Source organism: Scophthalmus maximus, chromosome 14, assembly GCF_022379125.1.
Source record: "Scophthalmus maximus strain ysfricsl-2021 chromosome 14, ASM2237912v1, whole genome shotgun sequence".
Lineage (NCBI taxonomy): Eukaryota > Metazoa > Chordata > Actinopteri > Pleuronectiformes > Scophthalmidae > Scophthalmus > Scophthalmus maximus.
Window position 1 is genome coordinate 11,677,244 of NC_061528.1, and position 24,276 is coordinate 11,701,519.

The 24,276-nt window shown below is 44.1% G+C and overlaps 1 protein-coding gene across 1 annotated transcript; it reads left to right on the forward strand.

Annotated features, from left to right (window-relative positions):
* Positions 1-42: 42 nt before the first annotated feature.
* Positions 43-23,857, forward strand: LOC118320343 (activin receptor type-1). Its single transcript, XM_035650999.2, has 12 exons — positions 43-395; positions 11,917-11,990; positions 12,510-12,761; positions 13,366-13,638; positions 13,845-14,111; positions 15,905-16,110; positions 18,648-18,747; positions 20,220-20,366; positions 20,536-20,811; positions 21,878-22,075; positions 22,500-22,630; positions 22,776-23,857. The coding sequence occupies exons 1-12, from the start codon at positions 379-381 to the stop codon at positions 22,908-22,910; spliced, it is 2,076 nt and encodes a 691-aa protein (XP_035506892.1). The 5' UTR covers positions 43-378; the 3' UTR covers positions 22,911-23,857.
* Positions 23,858-24,276: the final 419 nt, after the last annotated feature.

A 24,276-nucleotide genomic window follows, 5' to 3' on the forward strand; every position in this document is an offset into this window, starting at 1 on the left:
AACAGTCGGTGGTCAATCCTCTCGATTGACGCGGGGTAAACCGACTCGAGGTAACTTCCTCCCCTAGTTTGTGGCTTTTCGCCTTCGCGGCGCTGCGAGTTGTGGAGTCCAGACGGCGCTAATGTGTGCGGAGGCATAACGAACAACATGCCCCCTCACTGTTCCTCCCTCCTGGACCCGACCAGCGAGTGAACTCGTCACTTTTTGTTCTTTGTCCTTTTCCCTCTCTTTCGTCCGCACCGAGCGACGATGTTGGCGTCGGGCAGACTCTGCTCTCCTCACTTTGGGAAACAAATCGGGTTCTTGTCGGTGAATCGTCCGGAGATGGAAGAGTAGCTCGACCGGTGTCGGTCACCGAGCCTCCACTACAGCACTTCGATGAAGCGAGCCACCAGGTGAGTGAAACACTTCCGTGTGTACGTGTGTTAAACAACCCGACATGACCATCCAGTCGTCTGTGTCGTACTACGGGAGCGGACGGGGAGAAGTTGGATGATGCGGGTGGAAGAGAAAAAAGAAAAAGCCTTCTCGACGTGATCTCAAGAGGAAATCCTGTTTTACACTCTGAGCTCTGCTCTTTATGTTTATATATATATATCTATATCTATATATTGATATTGATATTGATATAAATCTAATTCAGATTTAACAGGAGACGAAAGAGTCGCCTTTTATTTTGAAACGCCCGTCGTGGAGGTGTTTGTGTGTTGGGGGCTAGTAACGCTGGTCGATGGTGATGTCGTTCTCCGGGCCACTGGACTTTCCGAGGGGGGGTTGTAAATTTCAATTTCACAATCAAATCAAGCTCGCAGCATCGCAGCTACTTGTGACTCTGTGAGGGGCACATTGTCATGTTAACAGTCCTCGGGAGGGTCGTGACTGCTCGATCGTGCGTGTCTCATCATCTCACGCGGAGCACTTTAACATCACAATGTCCTCCTGCGGGGGGGGGGGGGGGGGGGGCGGCACTGGAGAACAGTTGTCTGAGGTATAGATATAGATATAGATATATAAAACTACACGACACTGAGGATCAATATCTTGAACGGAGTCGTTCTGTAAGAGGCAGAGGAAAAATAAATCCCATTTGTTGACATGTGTGTCCCGTCCCCCCCCCCCCCCCCCCCCCCTGCTCGAGGACCAATCCGGACCGGACAGGAAGTGAACACGAGAGGGTGCAAACTTCATGACGGGGGTGTTAACGCTCGCTGCACAACATTCAGAGATAACTGAGCCGATTACAAGACGTGTGAAGGGGAATGTCTCACACCGAGAATCAACTCACCGTGTGCTCAGACCCACCAGATCACACCCACACACCAGCCAGGGGGTCACATGACTGGGAAGCACTCGGGCGTACTTTATCGTTATTGTTCATTTATTTTGCCTCGACCCAGATCGTTTGAATTTCGTGATGCATTCGAGGTGACGCACCCGAACCATTCCGTTTGTGAATGCACACAGTCTGACTGGTAAACATGTGCAGAAGCAGTGTCCGGCGAGGGAGACGTTCATCATCGTGGATGAGCCGCTCACAATGGATTTGAACATATCATCCACCAGTCGATGCTGTTGGTACACGAGGTCTTCCCTCGCAGCTGAAAGGACAGTTTGGAGAAGAAGACAGACCCCCGTCGGTAATGTCGGCGTGGACGTAGAGATGCTCGGGTGATCCACTGGTCAGCGAAAGGAGCGGAGGAGGCCGTGCCCGGCGAGGTCACTCGTCCTGGTTTCGTGGCAGTTTGTGGCCGGTTGATGATCTGGACAGTTAAACCCCGGAGCTGACGGGCCTCGTCCCCGAGGCCCCCATCCTCGGTGTGGGCGCCTCCGCAGAGTCTGGCTGATAGCGGCGGGATAAAGGGGACGTCAGTCAGTCTGGGCCGAGATAGGGTTCAACTCCAGGGGATCTCACGGATCCTGTTCCTTGTTCAGAGGAAGGAACGGGCACCAGCTTGTTTGCAGTGACTCACTCTGCTATTATGACTGGCCTCCCCCTCCTCCTCGGCCTCCTCCACCTCCTCCTTGTCTCTCGGTCTACAACAATGTTATTGTTTGGATTTGGTGCTGTGTCATTGTTTTAAGAGGTGGTAACGTGGTCCTCAAACTGTGAGGACGTTATCTGCGCCTCTCAATTCGACCAGTTGGTTTTAAAACACACCCAGAATTTGCTTTGTCCAAGAGGCCATAAATGTGTCCCGTCCTGGTATCTTTGTATAGCACAGCAGGTACCTGAGTAATGCAAGAAGGTCATTTTATCAGCCCCTTTTTACACAGCCTGCTCAAGGCTTGAGTTTTTTTTTTCACTGTCCTGTGTTAAAGGTACGGATGAAAACCAGAGGGGGGGTGTCTGTGTAAAAGGGAGAGCCAGCATGCCGGGATAGACGCCGTCGCTGTTTTGTTACACGTCATGCCTCTTGATCTGGATGGCATCCTATCTAAAAAATCACAGCTTTGTGTGGTTCAGTGTAAACAAGCAAAGTCCTCATAAATGAGGATAGTGGGATCTCTGAATAAAAGGGGACTATTGTCATACAGCTGTTATCCTGCGAGTCGACGAGTTCCCTATCAAGGTGGCGGAGGGGCGTCGGGGGGGGGGGGTAGACTTCTTTTCTGTGTGCACAGTCATCTGGGGCTGCGAGAAGCAGCCGGCAGTTTGGGTTGGAATAGTGGGTAAGTGGAGGGAGAGGGAAGAGCTCACTTCAGGAAACCCTGAGAGAGTGTTTGGGGGTTGGGTGGTGGTGTGTGTGTGTGTGTACGCATATGTGTGTGTGGAATCAGGTTACACAGTCTGTCATTAACAAGAGAACTGCAGTTATGAGACCAAGATAGACTTCAAGTCTGAGCAAGAGTCTGAGGCTCGCTGCTCCTCCACGTAGGTGGCTCCCAAGAAGGGGGAGGGAGAAAGGGAGGGAGGGCGGGGAGGATGGAAAGAGAGCAGGATTTGGCTTGAAGTCTTGAAGACCCAACCCTCAGCTATCTTGCTTCAGCTTTTGGCCATATGTGCGCGTGTGTGTGTGTGTGTGTATGTGTGTGTGCTGCTGACTTATAGAAAGCTTGAACAGACCCTACAGACCCGGCATCAGATGAGGCAGCAGCCTCCAGAGGAACACAGCATGTGGATTGAATTTGCTTTCTGCTCTATGCTCTTTCCAAAAAAGGGACCCTCTCTGTCTGCAGTGTTATTTTTAGTCAAAAAAATAAATAAATCCTCAAGCTTTTTAATAGCGACCAGCCGCACGTAGCCCAAACATATCTCTTAAGAGCGCCGTCTGGGGCTCGCGGGCTCTGCGTCTCAGCAGGACACGGGAAGTTAGAGGGAGAGAGAGGACAAGATAAAAAGACTGCCTGTGCGTCTGCCAGATTTTTTACTCTTGTTTCACTGTTTGCCGTTTTGGAGCTAGCTCTCCTCTTCCTCTGGTTGCTCTGCACAGACTTATTGATCCGCCCCCAGTTCTGTGTCCAAATGTGGTAGAAGACCAGTGGAGACAGAGAGAGAGGAGACGAGACACTACTGTCTGCACAGATGCGCACACACACACACCCACACACACACACACACACACACACACACACACACAAATCTGCAGTGCTTGTGGCTCCTCTCCTCTCTCACCCCAGACTGCACTGGCGACAGTCTGCAATACACATTTTATGTGCCATTCACTTGCTCCAGTGCTCTTGTCTTATCTCTCAACTGTTAGGGGGGGAAAGTTATGTCTTTGTTGCAGGTGCCGCCTCTGACTGATCTCATTCCCAGGCGCGGGGGACTGGGCTCGTATTGTGTGTGTGCATGGCACTTGAAAATAATACTCGTCGACTCCGTGGTCGTGGGGTCGTAAGCCGAAGTAGTTCTGTCACGGTGGTACCACTTCAGCGTCGCAGGGATGGGACTAGCTTGAATTAGTCCAGTGCATTCTTTATGATGGAGCTAAATGGAGTATTTTTTTTATTGTCTAAGTCATTTATTGGCTTTGATATCCAAGTAGGGCAAATAAATATGTCAGTAATCAGTACCACAATATGAACATGAAAAATGTAATCCAATATCTGTCTATTATTCTGTCTGTCAGTCAGTTATGATAAGTAAATGTTCACATGCAAAACTTAGGGCTGCAACCATTGATTGTTCATTATTTAATGATGAGATAACTCATTCATGTCAATACTTTTAAATAATTGACTATCACTATCTCCAAGAGCTCAAGATTAAACATCTTGTTTTGTATGAAGCCTGAAGATATTCAGTTTATTATACAGTATAACCAGCCGTCAAGTTACAGAAGCTGAAACCAGAGGCTGAAATGTTTAATCAGTTGTTAAATTTGTTGCCAGTTAATATATCTATTTATAAAGTTGGACACCAAATTAATTATTCAATAACTCAACAATTAGCCAATGACTTCAGCGCAAACAAAATCACTTCAGACAGCAGAGTTTAATTTTCCATCAGAACTTTCTTCAACTCATTTATTGGTACAACAGGAAAAAAATAGATATAGATTTGATTGGAAATACATTATCACCCAGCCCTACATATAAGATCCATTAATATTTATGACCTTATGAGCAACTTGTTTATGACGGGTTTTTTCTTTTTGAAGTTGTCCCTCTGCGGAGGACCAGGAAGCTCCCGCCCATAAAGACTCCCATTGGCAGCAGGATGTAACGGCCTGGACCACAGAGCTGTATACACGTCCACTGTTCTGTTGTCAGTTGTTTGCTGAGTGATTATCATCGCGCTGGTGACTGGATTGATCGATGCGTGTGGGTCATGCAGCAAGGGTTGTCACGTTCACCCTAACGACTCCTTTAGCGCCGTCTCTGTCACACAGGGAGCAGAATCAATCGAGACTAAAATATTTCCCGAGTTTTAAGTATAGGTACACACACACACACAAACACACACACAGTTCTCTGGACTGGTTGCCTGATTTACTTGTTTCACAAGGAGGGCAATGTGTGTAAAGGCTGTGTGCCATGATACAAATCAAGGTGTCCTTTTGAGGAAAGTATTGCCCCGGGCCAGTGAACTTTGTGAGATGGTCGTTTGATGGGAGAGTGTTTGTGCATTCCTCTGTTGGCAAACAGAGGAATGCTCGGGGCCATGAGGACAGTGTTTGAATTGGCCTGTTTCAGATGTTTTGATGGCTGTGTGAACTGAAAATGAATGTCTGATTGCTATGGTGACCACTGCACAGAGCACTTGCTAATAGTTCACAATGCTGTAAAAGCTACCAAGTTGTGTCTCACGAGAACCACAACAGCGGCTCGTCTTGTCCAGAAATAAAAGGGTTTGCTGAAGTTTTGCTTCTCTGTGCAGGTGATGTTCAACTTCTTCATAATCATGAGACAGAAGAACTTTTTGGCCGCTTTTAGACATGCACTGAAGTCTCGACATTTCCTGAACTTTTCAGGAGGGGCTGTTTGTGAGAACGCAAATGTTTGCAAATTTTGCTACAGAAATCTTCCCTAACTTTTCCTGCCAGCCCCCGAGTAAAATTTCACCAAAATGTCGACGGGACTTCTTGGAAGAATACATCATGAGTGTGTCATGTCGTGCCTCCTGCTTCCACAGAATGTTCCAGGAAATTTTCCTGTTGGTGTGAACATGTCGGACAATCTCCTTCTGCTTTTGTGACATTTGAAAGACAATTTTCTGGATAGTTTCCACAGTTTCATGTCTGAAAAAAATTGCCATTGTCTGTATGATAGAATCAACTCAGACCTTCATTCCCTGTTTCTGTCTTGAGGTATCCTCTGTCTCTCTCAGGATATTGCCCCAGGGTGATCTTGTCCTGTCTGCAAACCAAGCAAACCTTTTATTTGTGCCAGAGAGTTTCAGTAGAATGAAAAGCAGTTGGTCAAAATCAAAAACGCTTGACTCAACCTGGCTGAGTGTGTCTGAGTGTTGATGATGTGGAGGGTTTGGTGGGACCACAGCAGGAAGAAAAAGGCAGCCGTTTTCTCTGATTACATTTGATCTAGACCGAATAGTGTGTGTGTGTGTGTGTGCACGGTTGTGTGTGTGTGTGTGTGTGTGTGTGTGTGTGTGTGTGTGTGTGTGTGTGTGTGTGTGTGTGTGTGTGTGTGTGTGTGTGTGTGTGTGTGTGTGTGTGTGTGTGTGTGTGTGTGTGTGTGTGTGTGTGTGTGTGTGCGTGCGTGCGTGCGTGCGTGCGTGCGTGCGTGCGTGCGTGCGTGCGTGCGTGCGTGCGTGCGTGCGTGCGTGCGTGCGTGCGTGCGTGCGTGCGTGCGTGCGTGCGTGCGTGCGTGCGTGCGTGCGCACCCTGGGTTGCGCTGTATCCAAGGAACAAAAATCTGCCATGCTGTTGCCCACGATAATGAATGTATGAGTGAGAATTGAACATAAGCGGGGGGGCATTTGCATCTGAGGACATTCCTGACATTGTGAAAGGAGGCAGCTTCTCAGATACTGCAGGGCTCTGAAAGATGGAGCCTGGCTCGACCTGATGGGACACTGCAGATTACACAAACTATTCCAGGGGGGCCACAGGAGTCCTTCTTTCATCTCCCGTTTGACGAGGCCCCTGGCTAGCGAGATGTGTTTCCAAAGGTTAGCGAGATTTGCTTTTGCGTCAGCAGAGCCACACATACATTCACACACAACCCAACTGTGTGATACAAAATATGAAAAGGGGGCCAATCTGCTTTTTTTTACCGTTACATACGCATGGAGTTCAGATCGTTTCAAAAGTGCTGCCATTTTAGTGCATGATTTTGCTTTCCATGCAAAAAAAATGTTTTACACCTCACTCTGCTGGGTTCAGACCTGTATTTATGAATGTTGGTGGTGGAGAAATATCTTAAAGCCACAATGAAATACTTTGAAGGCCCAAAAAGCTGTAATGAATCTTGAACAATGAAATGCCTAAACACAGAATATAACTTACTTGAACATAAAAAAAAAACTTGATCTTTCAGATGCTTTCACATCTGATAATTAAAATGTACATAGAATAAATAGAAAAGTTTGTGGGAAAAAGTTACACCAATTTAGTCACAGTTTGTACATCATTGAAGTTTGCACCCCATATGATCAGGAGATTATTAAAATCATTTTTATCCGTTTGTGCAGGCAGAATAAAAACAGTATAGACCTCAGAAAGCCATTAACGCACAAATAACTTCAAAGAGGTGACTCATCCGTTTGCACGTCTCATGTGCAGCAAAAACATTTTTGCCTCATTAATTTGGAATTTAAGAGCATTACAAATCAGCTAAATAAGCTGTGATAACTTGAGAGACAGTGATGTACAGATCTTTGTTTACTTGCACAAACGAAACGAATGAGACTGTCTTAGGCTTTTATTTGAAGCTGACATAATAGGCCTAGTCCTAAAATCTTAAGTCTTCTACATGTTCTCACCGTGAGATAATCAATGTGCCCCCTGTCTTGCTAATATACTGATCACTTCCATCGCACATCCACACGTTGTCTCCTCCTTTGATGACGTGTCCATGATGACAATGGTTCCGCTCAAAACTGGTGGAAACACAGGTTGGTTCAAATAAACAACCCTGTAAGTAACCGGTTCAAGAACTAGCTCCCTGTCCCGGGGGAAAAGTGCAAACAGTGGGTCTGCTGTTAAAAGCTATGTCTACAGCAAATCAGACCACAGCATGCAGTGATGCGGTATACACACATTGAAAAGTGCCATTTTATTAAATAAGCGTTATAATAAAATGTGCCACTGCTCAGGCCAATGTATTTCGTGTATGAGGTGCATTTTTTCTAAACCCAGACATTCATCCCACAACCTGACATTACTCAACACTTATATAGTGCAGCCTAACACATCTGATACCGAGACTGTATTAGACCCATCTTGCACAGTGTGACATGGAATGGACCTGGAAGATTGCCGCTGTCTCACAGTGTGTAGGGGCCTTCAGCCAAAATACCAACCACACAACAAGCCCTCCACCAGACGGCAGGACCCATCACATTTGTCCTAAATTACTTTGCTTTAAGATATTGTAGAGGTGACAGTGGGACTCCTCAGATACTCGGAGAAAGCGCCGGTACATTGAAACGTAGTCCTTTACCATGAAAATCCAGGTTTTGGTTTGATTAATGCAACAACGTTGTCTTTCTAAAGTCAGCAGTGATGTTTGTTTCATTAGTGCGCACCCTTCTTTCGAAGGTGAGATTCATTTTGGTTTAAAATTCTCCTCGGTGTGTAAGCACAGTTGAAGGTGGACTGTGTTTATTCCTTCATACCCTAGTAAGAAGTTAAGGTTGTGTATTCTTTCAATGTGATTAGTGTTTGACTATAGGCACAGGGAGTGGATTTGAGACTGAGGTGAATGTGTTGATTTGCCGAGCTGTAGTGTGAATATGAATGTAGGCTGCTGCAAAGAGGACGACTTAAGCCCTCAGGTCTATATTACACCCACATCCACCTAGGAGCAAACCATCTGTGTCCCTGATGGCATGCTGGCACTTCGGCTGTCTGGGTCGGGGGACGGGGGAACAAACAGCAGGCTCCGCATTGCCCTAATCTCCGCCTGTTTCTTCCCTCGCCTCCCTGCAGTTTGCTGCAGCTTCCTCGGTGTCCGGGCTATTTGTGCCATGGTAACTGTGCCAGCCTGCCAGCGCAGACACAGATTCCACCGCTCGTCTCCCTCCTTGCCAAGCGTGATGACTCAGCAGCTCCTGCAGGGCTTCCAGCCTCCACCCTGCTCAACCTCAGCGATACACCATGCTCATCAGACGGAGTAGTGTTTGTCATACTCTCCTTCGCTCCTGACCTGAATGCAAAACAGACCACAAATATTAAAGCATCCACCTAAACTAATATTTTTTCTGAATCAGTATTATAATTCCACCTTGAAACACCCACTGATAATAAAATATTAGGTATAAAATGGCTCTCATTAGAGGGAAAGGTGAGCAGCACTCAGCAGGAGTCAACTCTTAACATATCTACGTCTATTTCAACTACTTCTCTTGGGTTGTAGACACTTTGGCCTCTGTGTTGAACTCAATGTGGACTTTATGTTTCCCTGCACAAGGTCAGTGCACTTACGCATCTCAGAGGTTCTGATGTCATCTGACAAAATACCTGTGGTGGAAGTATTTACATTCTTTGCATAAGTGAGATACAAACAAAAAGGTCCATTTATAATTATAGTCCTTGCTCAGAATTTTACTTGAGTTAAAGGAGCAGATTATTACCATCAAAACACTCTTAAAAAAACATTATTATGAGTACTGATTTGGCAGAATGACCCCTTTCATACGTACATAAATAGATATAAGGATATTTCTAAATATTGTGTTGCTCTTCGATGCCCTAGTGTGTTGGCCTTAAAATGTTGCTGCTTGGTTTTTCTCAAGTACTTTAAATTGTACTCAATCGTAGTGCTTGAGTTTCTTCCTACCACTTATCAAGACACTTGGATTCAAACCAATATAAATGCTCACAGAGTGAAGGAGAAGATCACCAACGTGACAGATGGTTAAACTGACAACTAACTCATTGTTTATATGTGTATACTGACATTAGGTCACCCTTTCGAGCGCATGTAAAAATTTGCTCTGTTATAGTATTATGTATTATTAGTTCCAACAGCAGTAATCATGGTAAATTATATCTAAAGTTACAATTACCATGTGTTATTCATAATTGTTGACTGTTACAACACCACATCCGAGCACACAGGAAGAAGGAATAAAAGGGAAGATGGGGGCTGAGACAGATAGAGGGTGGGAAATAAGAGCACATCCTTGGCAGGATGTCAGCTCTGTGAACACACACTGCAGAACACTGCCAGAGAATTCAATACGCAAGGACAGAGGACTGCAACACACACACATACACAAGTCCGCTTACAGCGGCACAAAGTTGACTGCTCCGATCGCAATTGGTTCTGCAGATGCTAGCCCTGCCTCTCTCCTTCCGAGGAATAGCTGGCTTCATGATACACGAGACCGGCAAGCCATGCATTATGTGTTTGCTAGACGTGGAGTAGTTTCTTTTCACTGTGCCTATACAATGTGTGTGAGTGTGTAAATAGAAATGCAAGCCTAAAATTTTACAGGCCAGACAACTCAAAAGGCCCTTGGGTTTGCAGCGACTGAAATATTTGCTGTGTACATAACAGCAGACGCATCACAAAGCTACCTGGGAGCGCTTGGATCAACATTGTGTTTCTCACTGCGTATGAGGGCATATTTAAAATAAAGTGTCTGCGTGGGAGAGATGAACCGAGACAGAGATCATTTCAGTGCCCCGTCGAGGGTCTTTCAGCGGTAAATGTAAACAAAAATACAGCAAATCATTTACCTACTCTAATTGAAGCCATTAAGTGGAGCCGCATGACATGCTCTACTTAGTTAATTGCGGTGAGTTATTGATCTGTCAGCAGGGAGCGAGTCAGGATATTGAGCTCTCTGTTGTCTTTCTACATGCATGATATATGAGTCAATAGCAAGTCAGCTAGTCAGACAAAACCTGTTTTCTTTTGGCTCCAAAGGCTCCAGACTATCGTCTCACACCCCCCATCTTATCTCTTTGTCCTGTTGTCCTCCGGCCCCCCTGGTGTTACCATGGCCCCGCCCACCTCCAGCATGGTGCCCTTCTTCCCTCTCTCCCCCTGGGCGCTGACACCAGACTCTTCCTTGTCCCACTTCTCTTCCTTTAGCCCAACTCGCTGTCGCGGCCCACTCTGGCCCACATGTCTCTCTCACACTGGCCCTGTTCTCCTCCAATCTCTGACCCACTGGCCCCCAATTGCCCCTGGCTTTACCTCCCTTGCCTCCTCATGCCCCCCTTCCCACTCCCTGCCTCCACTGCTGCTCCCCCTGGTCCAGGGGGGCAGACAGAGCTCCTGATTATCTCTGTGTGGCAGCCACCGTTTTGTGCTCTGATTAAAGGAGCAGCATGTGGTCTGTGTGTGAGTGGCCTGTACAGACGCCGCTGTTGGGCTAATGCTAACATTACGTGCTTAATCATTTATGTCTGGGAGATGGGCACAAAGGTTTGGGGGGGTGGAGGTAGCTGGTGTGCTGGGGTATTTATCAGTGGCACAGATGCACTGAGGCGCACACGCACTCATGCTGCCAAGATAACAGCCCCTGGTGCTTAGTATGGCATAAACGGGGCACGCTCCAGGCTATGATGTTCCCGCAAAACTCACATATCATCTTCATAAAATGGGTAGTTAGAGGGGATACCCCCACCCCCCGAGAGTGGTCTTTTCAAATCTGTCACTGGATAAAGCAAACATACAAACATAACAACGCACCGTATGTTGATGTTGCGAGACACACATTAAATATTGAAGGATCAGACCGTCTCCAGGTCTCTAAATGATAGTATTTGGGCACCCACGCTCTTTCTCCCCGCTGTGCTCCTCTTTCGCCTCCTCCTCCTCCCCCTCCCACGTCTGTCTGCTCCTCTCCGCTCACTGCCAAGCAGCCTGTCCCTCCAACACACACACACACACACACACACACACACACACACACACACACACACACACTGGCGCAGCCAATAGGAGAGTACCAGTCTCCCCATTGCTTGCCAGTCAATGCCTTGTTGCCAGGACAACAGGAAGGCATGAGACCCACTTTACTTGAGCATTTTAAACTTGGTGTTGACTCTTTTTTTTCTTCTTCTGAGAAACAAGAAAAGGTCTCCCTCTCTAAAATTGCTCTCAATAACATGCTCGGGTCGACATCTAATCCTGTTGTTATCCCTCTCCTGGTCTCACTGAACGGTGCCCCGAAAGATGATTTGCAATAATATGATGGGGTTTCTAATGCGCTGATGCAAAAGCCCCCATGCTTTATTTTTGCATTGCAGACCTTTTCTCAACACACATATTCTTCAACCTTTTTTATCTCCGTGCAGCCCTGGTGTTTACTTTTTTGTTTTTCTCTTTTGCCTCTAGGTCTACAGTGACAGCTGGGGACATGTTTCTTTTGGTCTTGATCGTCCTGGTCCTTCCCTGTTCTTGCTTGGAAGGTAAGGCTCGCCGTCTCCCAGCAACTCATCACAGCCTTTCACATCAGAATTGAAAGAGATCTGTAGCTAAAAGGAGGGTAGGTTTCTGCTGGATTGAATGGACCAGATATGGTTGAATTCACCTCTATGGCTACCTTTAAATGTGGAGTGATCTGTAGCAAAGCCATCCGCCTGGTTACTGCCAAAGAACAAGATTGCAGTAGGTCACACACTGTCAATGAGAGTCCTGAGTACATGCAGTAGCTTGAAAAGTGTGTAAAGATGTCTGTTTCCCCTTTCTCTTTAACTCTGTCTTTCTCTGCCCCTCTCAAGTATCTTACATGCACAGACCAAACATTCACAGGTTTTTTTTCCTCTCACCACCTCTCCTATGTCTGTCTCCCTCTCATCTGCTGTCTTTGTGTTATTTTAAACAACTGCAGTGGGGGAGGAATGCAGTGGAAAGTGGAGTTTCTTAGGCACTTGTCCCCCATACCTACTCACTAAAGCCATTTTGTGTTTTGTGTTTTTTTTCTTCAGGTGAGGGCAGTGTGAGAGACACTATATGTTTGTGTGAGGGATCGTCTTGCAGCACTGGGGTTCGGTGTTTTGGCCAGCAGTGCTTCACCTCCCTCTCCATACTCAACGGGACTTCGGCCCTTCAGAAGGGCTGCATTGTGGGTAGTGAAGGGTCCCTGCGATGTGAAAGCCCGCCATCTCCCGAGCTGTCGGTAGAGTGCTGCTATGGGGATTTGTGTAACATGAACATCTCCTTGCAGTCACTGGTGAAAGGTGAGGTATTGGCAACATAACACAATGTGAAAAATATCCTGTTCATAATACATGGGAATGGAGGAAGTGTAATTTGACAAGCCATAGTCTCACATTTTTTCCACAAATTTCAGAAATACTTTCACAAATGTGTATGACTGCCCCTGGACCACTGTAGACCACTGTAGATCAGTAAACAAGATCAGCTGTATTCTAATTTGGTAATGGGAAATGTTAAAATCAATAATACCATATTAACACAAATATTTTTCAACATTAATTTATAACATGATGACAAAGTTTCATATAAGATGTTCTCTAATACATGTAATAAAAACTTTCAATAGTCCTTTGTTAGTTTTTAAAGAGTTTTTTTTCATATCATATACTTCTAAAGGTAATATTTAATCATCCTACTGGCAGGAAATCTGCTTCAGTGCCTTCCCAAATAAATATAAAATATCTTCAGATAGATTTAAAATCGAGCGGCCGCTTTAGTAACAGGCCAGCACAGACATTTTCCACCCGAATGTTTTCTGATGTGAGAGAATGCCATTTAATTTAATGGGAGACTAATGGTATCGCTCTAATGGGTTTCCCCCGTATCTCTGTTTCCTCTCATTAGATATAGAACTGTCTGCTGGCAGACCAGTCCTCAGAGAGCAAGAGTGTGTGTGTGCGGGTGGCGTGTGTGAGCGTGACCATCGCTGCACAGGGCAGCAGTGTTTCTCCTCTCTGAAGATGATTGATGGGGCGGCTGTCCAACAGAAGGGCTGCCTGAGGGACGACGAGGAGGGCAGAACCACCTGTGCTACGCCACCCTCGTCGGGCCATGTTGTCAAGTGCTGCCAGGGCCATCTGTGTAACATGAACGTCACTGTGCAAGCTCCCGGGAAAGGTGACTTTGTACACATTGTACACATTTCTCTTGGCTGCTGTTCACGATAGAACTTGTTACTTTAGTACAAAAGTCTGGCTTATGTCTCATACAATTTCCTTTTGTGACTTTTCCATACACCATTTAAAAGCAAAAGTCGTGTTTACAGCGATGCAGAAAAGGTTTACCCACTTACCAGCGGTGTCTTCTTCCGGAATCTCTTGCAGAGGAGGAAGTGAAGGCCCTGATCAGACAGGAGCACGAGTGTGTGTGCGAAGGCAGCTCGTGTGTAACGGGGAATCGCTGCAAGGGCCACCAGTGTTTCTCTTCTCTGACCGTCAGCGGCGGCTCCCTGGTGTACCAGAAAGGCTGCTTTAAGGTTTACGAGCAGAGTACAATGACCTGCAAGACCCCACCTTCCAGAGACCAGATCGTGGAGTGCTGCCAGGGGTCCCTGTGTAACATGAACAGCACCGTGGAGCTGCCCATCAAAGGTACAGTGCTGTAATTCCCAAAAAGCAACACAAGCACAGTTTGAGAACTGGTTCTGTGCCGTGCTATTAAGATCTCATCTGTTGATTTCTGGGTTAAACTTGTCAAACCAAATTTTTATTCTAAAGCCCTTCCAGACAATGTGCTGCCTAAATTTAATTTATTCAGAATAGGAATGACCATGAGGTTTTGCCACTGCTGTGTTTTAGAAAAATATTCATTGCACTCCATCATCCTCTCCTCAGTGGGCTCCGCCAGCTGTAAAATCATCTACCGTGGCTGCTCTGTATGGTTTCTGTTGGCCTGAGTTCCACCTTTTGTGTGGTCACACTCCTGGCACCTCATGAAACAGAAATGGAGAGACAGTGGGCAACTTGAATATTATTTAGTCATGGTCCACTTCCCACCTGTGCTCTCTGAGGCTGTCAGAGCTGGCCGACAAAAGCCCAGAGGGTGAAGCCACCTGGGAATGAAGGAGAGGCAGGCATCAATACACAGAGCCATTGTTCCCTTTTTGTCTCTTTCACCTTCTCTTTTCCCCTCAACAGCAGTCTGTGGTGTTTGTTTTCCATAAATTAATATTTGAATCATAATTCCTTATCGTTTTGGGTATACATTTGGGGATTAGATTGAGAGATGGAGTCAAATAAAATTGATTAACTTTACTTGGGGCTCCAGCTTGGAACAGTTTACAATACCGTAACAATTATTTGAATATTATCTCCTATACTGTATTATCATATGGCATGAACCTCTATAGATTTATTATGTTACAGATACCATATTTATCTAAAAAATAAGTTGTTAAGTTTTTGATTGATTAAATGCATCTCTTCCTTGGTTTCAGTCACATCTAAGCTGTTTTCAGACATGAAATGCAAGCAAAATTTGGAGTTTACCTTTCACATATGATGAACACAAAAGGAGATGGTCGGAATCAGATGCATTCACACCAACAGGAACATTTACAGAACTCTCTGTTGCATCTGGGTAGAGCATTCAAGAGGCAGGACATGTGTTTTTTTCTTTAGTCATCAACACGCCCACTCACTCAGGCCATCACTCAGAATCATTTTTGAAAAAATCTTGTGGTGTTGACGGGGCCTCAATGTGGATTTTTGTATTCTGACATTGGCTCTGACATTTTCTGGAAATTTTCTAGGGGGCTGGCAGGAAAAGTTCTAGTGAATATTCAGAACAACATTTGTGGTAATTTACGTTCTCAAATACAAAATCAGGAACATTTCCGGACTTCAGTGCACGTCTGCAAGGAGCTCTGGTGAGCTCCGAGAGCGTGTTACTAGTTATGTGTATTTGGGAGAAAGAGTTCATTATGCGAGTTGAGAAAAGAGGATCATTGTCTGTGCTGCAGGCAGAGCTGAGCTCTCTTTTCCTTGGAATGTTTGGAAAGTGTGAAAGGTGGTCAGTTGCTTAGGCTGGTGTGTGTCGGTGTGCATGTGTGTGTGAATCGCATTCACATATGTTCTGCATGCACCCCCACCCTCAAAGTGTTTTTCTTCAGAAAGTCTTCAGTTTGCTGCAAACCTGTGACTTGTGTATGATCAGGCCTCAGCATGTGTGGTCTAGTCAGGGATAAAGAAGCGTATCCAGTTATTGTCCAGCTCCCCTCGTATCACAGCTACATTGTAATAGACAAAACCTTTACTCTGTATCTTTTAGTATACATTTAGTAGTTCAACATCAAGCTTTACTTCGTTGTGGGAAAAAATGACCATATCAGTGACCTGACCATTTGAGGAATAGTCACATATTTTTTTCCCCTCTACCCTCACAGCTAATGAGCTGCCAAACTACAGTGTGACCACGCTGGCTATTGTGATCGTGGCACCCATCATCGTCCTCATCGTCCTCTCTGCCGTTGCCATCCTAGTGTTTAGACGCATTCACCACAACCAAATGGAGAGACCGACTTCACGAGATGCTGAATATGGAACTATCGATGGCCTCATAGCATCGAATGTGGGGGAGAGCACTCTGGCGGTGAGTAGTGGATACTATCTTTAACACAGTGTTTCAAATGAGAGCATCTCCTGAGCTCAATGGAAAGTTTGATACAAAAGCTCTTCATAGTGTATTTTAATTGGCTAGCATGTTAGATAGGAATCATTTATCTTAACCACTTGCTTTACACGAGCTACAACAAAGATTTCTGCTGAGGGCTCAGTGTGTTTAGATGTGGGCCTTATATACAAGTATTTTCACAAACATTATCATTTTGTGTGTATATTTCCACGTAATCAGAATTCAATTTAGGTCTTTTTGCTTCATTTAGATATCAAATTCATGCAGATAAATAGTTAACAATTTAAATTCCAACTTAGTTGCTGCCCTGTATCTATATCAACCCTTCCAAGTGTGTCAGCAGATCCTTGTTTTTCATTTTGGGTGGCCTAAACCTACACCACAGAGAGATTCTCTCATGTCACACTGAGCCGCACATTTGAGCACCACTAACAAAGATAGAAAACCCCCTCACAAAATGATGTGTTGTATGAACTTAAGGGATTCAGCTGTTGGATTTAGGGGACTTGTGTCTCTTTTGTGTACATGTTGCATCTACAACAAGATGTTACACAACAGAGACACAAGGGATATGATAAACATTGTTTGCCTCTTTTTAATCCAGATTTGTGATCAAGCCGGTCATGTGGTGGCACTGTAATCAACAGCTAAGTCTGCTGTAATTGACCAAACGTTGCACAAACACTGAACTGAACTCGCAGCTGTTCGACAATGACACGTTTTTTACCCTTCAGCAAAATGGTTGTCAAATTAGTCTTTTGTCCTTTTTCCAAAGCCACTTGAAATAAAAACCTCAAGTTATCCACCATAGCTCTGATTCTTGATGCCAAATGATAATAGCATACTTTAACAATTGTGAGGTTGTTAATGTTCTTCCATGTGTTTAGTGGCTTTTTTTATTTATGTTGTTTTTTATTTGCATCACACTTCTGTAAGTTAAAGCTCCAAAATTAAATCACATGAAAGCACCAGAATTAATGTATTTGTTAACTCAGATAGACACAGACAGACAGGCAGACAGACAGGTATTGTCTATAAGTCTTTAGACACGAGTGTGGGCAGTGCTCTTGCTGGAATTTGAAAAAGAAAATCTGAAACTCCAAAACTTGTTTGGCATCTTCACCGTCATTCCTCCATTCGGTTAGAGGAATGTCTTTTGCTTTTTTCTCTCCACTCAATCGTGGATTGTGAGAGAGAGGTTTGTGTTTGGAGGCCTGCTAAACTGATCCAGAGTTTAGGTGGAGTCCTGTGGTTAGCGTTTCGTCTGAAAGACGACCCAGCACATTTACTGGCTCACATACTGTGTAATCAAGTTGTGTGCTCACAGTCTCAGTTGTGCCCTAAAAAAATAGAGGACTGTAACCATCCATTTTGTTATTCTCTGTCCTCCTTTTTGTCTAAGCTCTTCAAATCCCAAAATATTAATTTTACCTTTAATTATGAAACTTGTAAATAACACGTCCAGCTGTTAAAATAAGATCATCGCTGTTTATGTGTGAACACATCCGGGAGAGAAATTGCTCTCACAAGCTGTTTTCCAAAGTCCATCAATACACTTGGCAAGGAAAGGCCCAAATATGGAGCCACAGAATTATTGTTTCAGCATAATTAAAAAGTGTTGGCAGCACCATGAGTAATGTTATTAGCAACAGTTGTTGAGCTGTGAAAAGCAAATCGGACTAAAAATCATGTGCCTGTCCCTCCGCAGCCTGCTGCCCAGAAGTCGTCTCTTATTATAATGATATTGCAGTGTTCTGATTGCATTCTGCTACTTAACGCCGTGGCCCAAATATACCCTCCTAAAAACAATCCTCCCTCTGCGGAGTAGCTCATCATTCATTTTATGGCCTATGTCTTTCTTTCCTGTGTTGTGGTTCCAAATTGTCTCTCAGGCACCTCTTGCATTATGCATCTGTTTATCTGAGGCATCAGTCTTCTCTGCGCCCCCTCCCCTCCAGTTTAGTCATTTGTTTTGCTCAGCAGCAACTGACTCTGTTGCTGTGTGCTGCCCTCCTGTGTCTGCACCGGCGCGCTGCACGTTTTGTGGCGGAGATAAAAAATAAAAGGCTTAGCAGCAATGCGTCTGTTTTGGAGTCTGGCTCTTGGATTAGATAAAATCTCCAGCGCCCACACCAGTCATCAGGGAGGGGGTGGCACTTCTGTTGTTTACTCAGCAGGGGGCAATCTGCACCTCCGGCACTGAAACACACACACACACACACACACACACACACACACACACACACACACACACACACACACACACACACACACACCTTACCTCCTCCCTCGATCCCATGTGGGTGCCACATCAAAGGAGACCTGCTTGCATTAGCTTTACTTTAGTCCCAAATGCACCTTATTTCAACGTTTTGAGGCTTGGCTCTAGGATTCCATTGGGAACGTTTTCATTTAGATAGCTGACTTGTATTACACACACACATGCAAATACACAATCCCCCTTCACTCTTTCCCCCCCCCCCTCTTTTTCCCAGGATTTGCTGGATCATTCCTGCACTTCAGGCAGTGGCTCAGGACTTCCATTCCTTGTTCAGAGAACCGTTGCTCGACAAATTACACTCAATGAGTGTGTGGGTAAGTGTCCCGGCGAAGGCTGTTTTCATATTTACAATAGCACTGCCTCAAAAAACTCCCTCCTCATTCATTTCAATGAGGCACTCCCAATGTGCTGACAAAGGATGCTTGGGCAAAAAAAATGTGGTTAACTGAGAAAAAGATGGTCCTGGCTCAGTCTAAGCCTCAGCGCAGCTGCGCAAAACACTGTGTGGGGCATTCAAATACAGTGTGAAAATGTACCAGGTACAATACTTTAGGACATGTTAATGTTTCTCCTCCCATTCAAAATAAATGGAAAGTGGTTTTAGACTTGATAAGGGGAAAAATATTGCTGCAATAGGTGTGTGGGAGTATAAGGAATAGAACCTGCTATATATTGTCTCACTCTCTGATTAGCCTGGATTATCTGGTTCACGCGTTCACCTTTAATGGTCCTCTCTTCTGACTCATTCTGTAAGATCGTCAACGATCATCCAATTCATGCATGCCGAACAAACACTTTGTCTACAAGAATCATCCTTTGGTGGATTAATTTGGGTTGCAAAACCGGCAAAGTGCTGAGGATATTCTGAAATGGAGCCTGAAGACTAATATGCAAAAGTTCCAGCAATGAGGTCCCTCGAGCCACAATTGCACAAATTTTAGTCTTGAGATGGGCTGTAATATTTCAAGGGTCAGAAAAAATATTTAAAAACGACAAACATGCTTTCATACAGATCAAAATGTTGCAATAGTTATCAGTGTTCAAGGTTAAGTCACTTGAGTTGAAATAAGAGCCGGACTCATTACACCACTCACACTGTTGTTGGTTGCCTCCAGACTTTCCAAGAAAATGCTAACAAGTTACTGGGAATCTGTGTGGATTTATTTATGGCCACTAGTGGGCAACAAAATAAGAGTATATTTACACAGAAACCACCACACCAAGGGGGAACGTTGTTAAGGTGAACGTGTTTACACAACAAGTAGGTCATTCCGAGACCGACTTTTCTTTCTGCTGTTGTTTCCCCCAAGGTTGTGACAGAGATATCTGAGTCTGTAGCTGCTCAATGTTTGCCTTTCTTCACCAGACACAGTCAATTTGTTTGTGTACCAGGGCAATTGGTGCACAATGAACCTTATTTTTTCCTGGAAACTGCCCCCTACAGAGAGATGAAGAGTGAAACAAGGCATTCAGTTTCAGAGTTTGTTTTTAATCTTTGTAATTCTGGTTGTATTAACAACTTTTAAACATACAGTAACAGGGTTTTTATTTTTATTTTTTTTTTTTTACAGTACATGGGTACATATTTATTCCTATTCAGTTAATTTTATTTGGTCTCCTGCATCCTTGTTGTTTTTTTGCTCAGGTTTGTATATATTTGAAAATCTTTAAGATTTTAGTTGAATCCTTCCTCCTGGAGAAAATTAGTTGTTCAAGAGCAAGCACTCAACACCAACAGAAAAGTGAAATTTTTATGACTTCCTGTCTCTATCTTTGTGACTGCAAGGTAAGGGCCGTTATGGTGAGGTGTGGAGGGGTCAGTGGCAGGGAGAAAGTGTCGCCGTCAAGATCTTCTCCTCCAGAGATGAGAAGTCCTGGTTCCGAGAAACTGAGATCTACAACACCGTGCTGCTGAGACATGAGAACATCCTCGGTATGTAGCACACACGGTCACGTTCGACGTATAGCAGCACACAAGAAACATTGTGGTTGTTTTAATGTCAACTCAAGTGAGCAGCTCAAGAGTAACTGATTGTGCTGTATTAACCATACATGTCCCTTTTCACTAATTAAATCAATATATTTGACTATTCCTCTAATAGGCTTCATAGCTTCAGACATGACCTCGAGGAATTCCAGCACTCAGCTGTGGCTGATCACTCACTTCCATGAGATGGGCTCCTTGTATGACTACCTTCAACTCAGCACGCTGGATGCCTCCGGCTGCCTCCGCATGGCCCTCTCCATCGCCAGTGGCTTGGCACATCTCCACGTTGAGATCTTCGGCACACAGGGCAAACCGGCAATCGCCCACAGAGACCTCAAGAGCAAAAATATATTGGTTAAAAAGAATGGACAGTGCTGCATTGCTGACCTTGGTGAGACTACTACACGATAAACATGCTGTGTTCTGCTGTGTTCTTCTCTATTTTTGTGGACTATATTTCCTACATTTTAATTTTAATAGTAAATTTACCTTTAATGTATTGATTTTGAGGTGTGTATCCAATACTTTTTTAAATCCCCTCACAAGCAGAGCTCCCCAGTAAATTTTAAATTCTAGTGGAGAGCACAAGAGTCCAAATATAATTCAGGCAGAATTTTGAGCAAATATAGATAAAATCAGCTAGAATATTTCCATTAGAGCGAATTATTTAAAAAAAACATTTTGTCACCTTTTTAGCTATTTTAGTCACCTTGAAGGTACAGAGGGGGTTAATTAAATGCATAAGAGATGCATCTCCAGTGTTATTGCTCGACTCGCCTCCATCCCCGGGTCCATATTTGTTGTCAGCGTTTGAAGAACAACCACTACTTAATGAACCAGCCATCTCTTGACCAAAAACTAATCTGAAAAGAACTCGGTGCACTTCATCTGATAAACCAATTTTCCATTCGCAGATACTTGAATGAAAACTAACTCAGGTTGCGAGCCATAACCAGACAACAGGCGTTGTGCGTTTTACAAACTCAATGTAATAAATTATGCTGTGGGCGACGCTCTTCGGGAGTCTTCGGTCTCCCGAGAGAGTTGTTGTTGTTCCCTGTATTGGGGAAGAGGACTGTTTACAACAAACACGCAGTGATTCAGCATTACATCAGCTGATCGTGTGTCAATTTCACATTAATCTGCTGGTGGGGGGATGCTTCTTCTGTGCCCACTTTTAAGTGAAAGGTTTAAGACGTGTTCGTACCAGCAGTATTTTATGAGATCACAAAACAATCTCGGGGGGCCCCAGTATGTCGCTTACACAACCGTGATGTGGAAACCTGAAGCCTGCGATGCACATACACCGAGAAAGAAGAAAGAAAATGAAAATTATTTTCATACTGCGTATTCTAGATATTTTAGCGAGGGAGAAAGTTAAATGGAATTTTAAGGCTATTTATTTGGAAAACATGTCTGCAGGGGATCTTTACGTTTTTCTTGTGTTTTAATGTCAGGTCTGGCAGTCATGCACTTTCAAGATACCAACGAGCTCGATGTGGGGAACAACCCTAAAGTCGGTACAAAGCGATACATGGCCCCCGAGGTGCTCGATGACTCCATCCAGATGGACTGCTTTGAGTCCTACAAGAGAGTGGACATCTGGGCCCTGGGCCTCGTCCTGTGGGAGATTGCCAGGAGGACAGTCAGCAATGGTCAGTAGCTGTTACACAACACATTGGATTCAATGTCTCTTATAAATCATTTATTTCCCTTAATCCTATCAGCTTGGGCAACTGTCACGGTCTTGCATCGTATCGTTGCATTACTTTTGAACCGTCATAATAACCATAACCATTTTGTTTCCAAAACTTCACAGTTATGTCAAACAAGTAATGAAGCACTGCCAGCTGATATTTTTTGGTTCAAGAGAGAAAAATTACGACTTCATGTAACCGTGACAGCACCAAATGATCTGCTCTTTTAAGTACTGTGATTGCGGAGGGAATACATCATCTACCAATGACTCTTGTTTTATTTTTATATTTTATTTGAGTTATTTGTTGGTATAACTACTATTTTACTATTTGCTTTACTATTCTCGATTGTGAAACGCTGCATGCTCTGCTCTGCTTGAAGGCATCGTAGAGGACTACAAGCCACCTTTTCATGATGTGGTCCCAAGTGATCCCAGTTTTGAGGACATGAAGAAGGTTGTGTGTGTGGATCAGCAGAGGCCCAATATCCCAAATCGATGGTTTTCAGACCCAGTAAGTGATATCCAAAATGTCATTGAAGTAGTACATGTTTCACGTCAGAATCCATTTCATATCCACGAGTAAAGGCTTTTTAATACAACCCCATTGTTAACATGGGGACATGCTGATTGATTTATTTCTCCAAATTCATTTTCAGACATTAACCTCCATGGCCAAACTCATGAAGGAGTGCTGGTACCAGAATCCATCAGCCAGATTAACAGCATTACGCATCAAAAAGACTCTGACAAAGATCGACAACTCTCTGGACAAAATCAAAACAGACATTTGAGCCTGGCCGGAGAAGACGATGCAGACATTTACTAAAGACCTTTGAAGACATCCAGAGGGTGGACCAGCTCAGAGAAATCTCAGAAATCAAGAGACTTTGATGGGTTCAGTGCCCTTATAGTGGCACAGACCTATATTTATTTTAAAACACTTGGCGGGACACATTTTGGCATCCAAAGATGGCTTACCGGGCATTCCTGAGACTGCCAGTGGTCTTGGAAATAGGAAAATATCTACTCAACTTATAACACTATAAGAAATGTTCTTCAAGGAAGAAACTGTTACCTGGGCATTTGAGTAGGCTAGAACCACAGATATTATTTCACCCTTTTTTTTATTCTAATACCTGAAAAATGTCAGAACATTTTAAAGTCAGTGATCATGTCAGCAGTTTTCCTTGATCCCTGTAATTGTAACTGCATCGTTTGTTTGATTTATGGCGAATCATCTGGAAAAGATGTCAACTTGCCAATTTATCCAGCATTCTTTTCTGAATACAGTAAGGGTCACAGCAAGTAGTGTTGTTTTACTTAGTGTGTCATGCACCGCTGTTTACAATGCTGTCGGAACAAGTTACTCAAGATCTCGACAATCCTGTGACATTTAGGTGTACAGCTGTGTCACTGTTCCTTTTCCTTATGTATCGCCCAACTGAAGGTACTCTGTTGCAGGCTTTTTTTGTATATCATCATGGATTTTACATTGAATTATATACCTGTTCTATGTTTTGTTTCTTCAGCTTTACAGACACAAATGCTAAAAGAACAAATAAAATATCTGCTAGATGACGCTGAGCTCTGTCTCTCCAGAGGCCTGTAAAGTAAAGCCTGTATACTGTCTTAACGCGTGCATTGTCAAGTAAATGAAGTCAAACTTCAGCCTTTTTTTATTTCTTTAACATTTTATATCAATTAGTGATTTATATTAATTAAATAGAAAAAGAATGTATTTGGCCTGTCTGATTTGTCTTGATGCTGTGTCTTGAAGGTGCATCTCTTAGCCAAGCTGGCGACCTGGTTCCAGAGAAGAAACTTCTGTTGGCCAGACCGTTCTTTTCCTCGCCAACATATTTTAAATGGATTGCTTGGATAACATATTTTCAGTGACAAAAAAACCATTATCAGCAGCTTCAGTTGTACTTGGTGTTTAGTGCTAATTAGCAACTGTTAGTATGCTAACATACTGCATTTGGTGTCTGGTGCTAATTAGCAAATATTGGTATGCTAACATACTGCATTTGGTGTTTAGTCCTAATTAGTAAATATTGCTATGCTAAAATACTGTACTTGGTTTTGGTGCTAATTAGCAAAAAAAAAATGGTATGCTAACATACTGCATTTGGTGTTTAGTGCTAATTAGCAAATGTA

Bases quoted from the DNA above. Each gene is read 5' to 3' on its own strand.
- LOC118320343 (XM_035650999.2), top strand. The intron at 13,639-13,844 runs GTGACTTTGTAC...AATCTCTTGCAG, and splicing joins TGTGCAAGCTCCCGGGAAAG to AGGAGGAAGTGAAGGCCCTG. The intron at 14,112-15,904 runs GTACAGTGCTGT...CTACCCTCACAG, and splicing joins CGTGGAGCTGCCCATCAAAG to CTAATGAGCTGCCAAACTAC.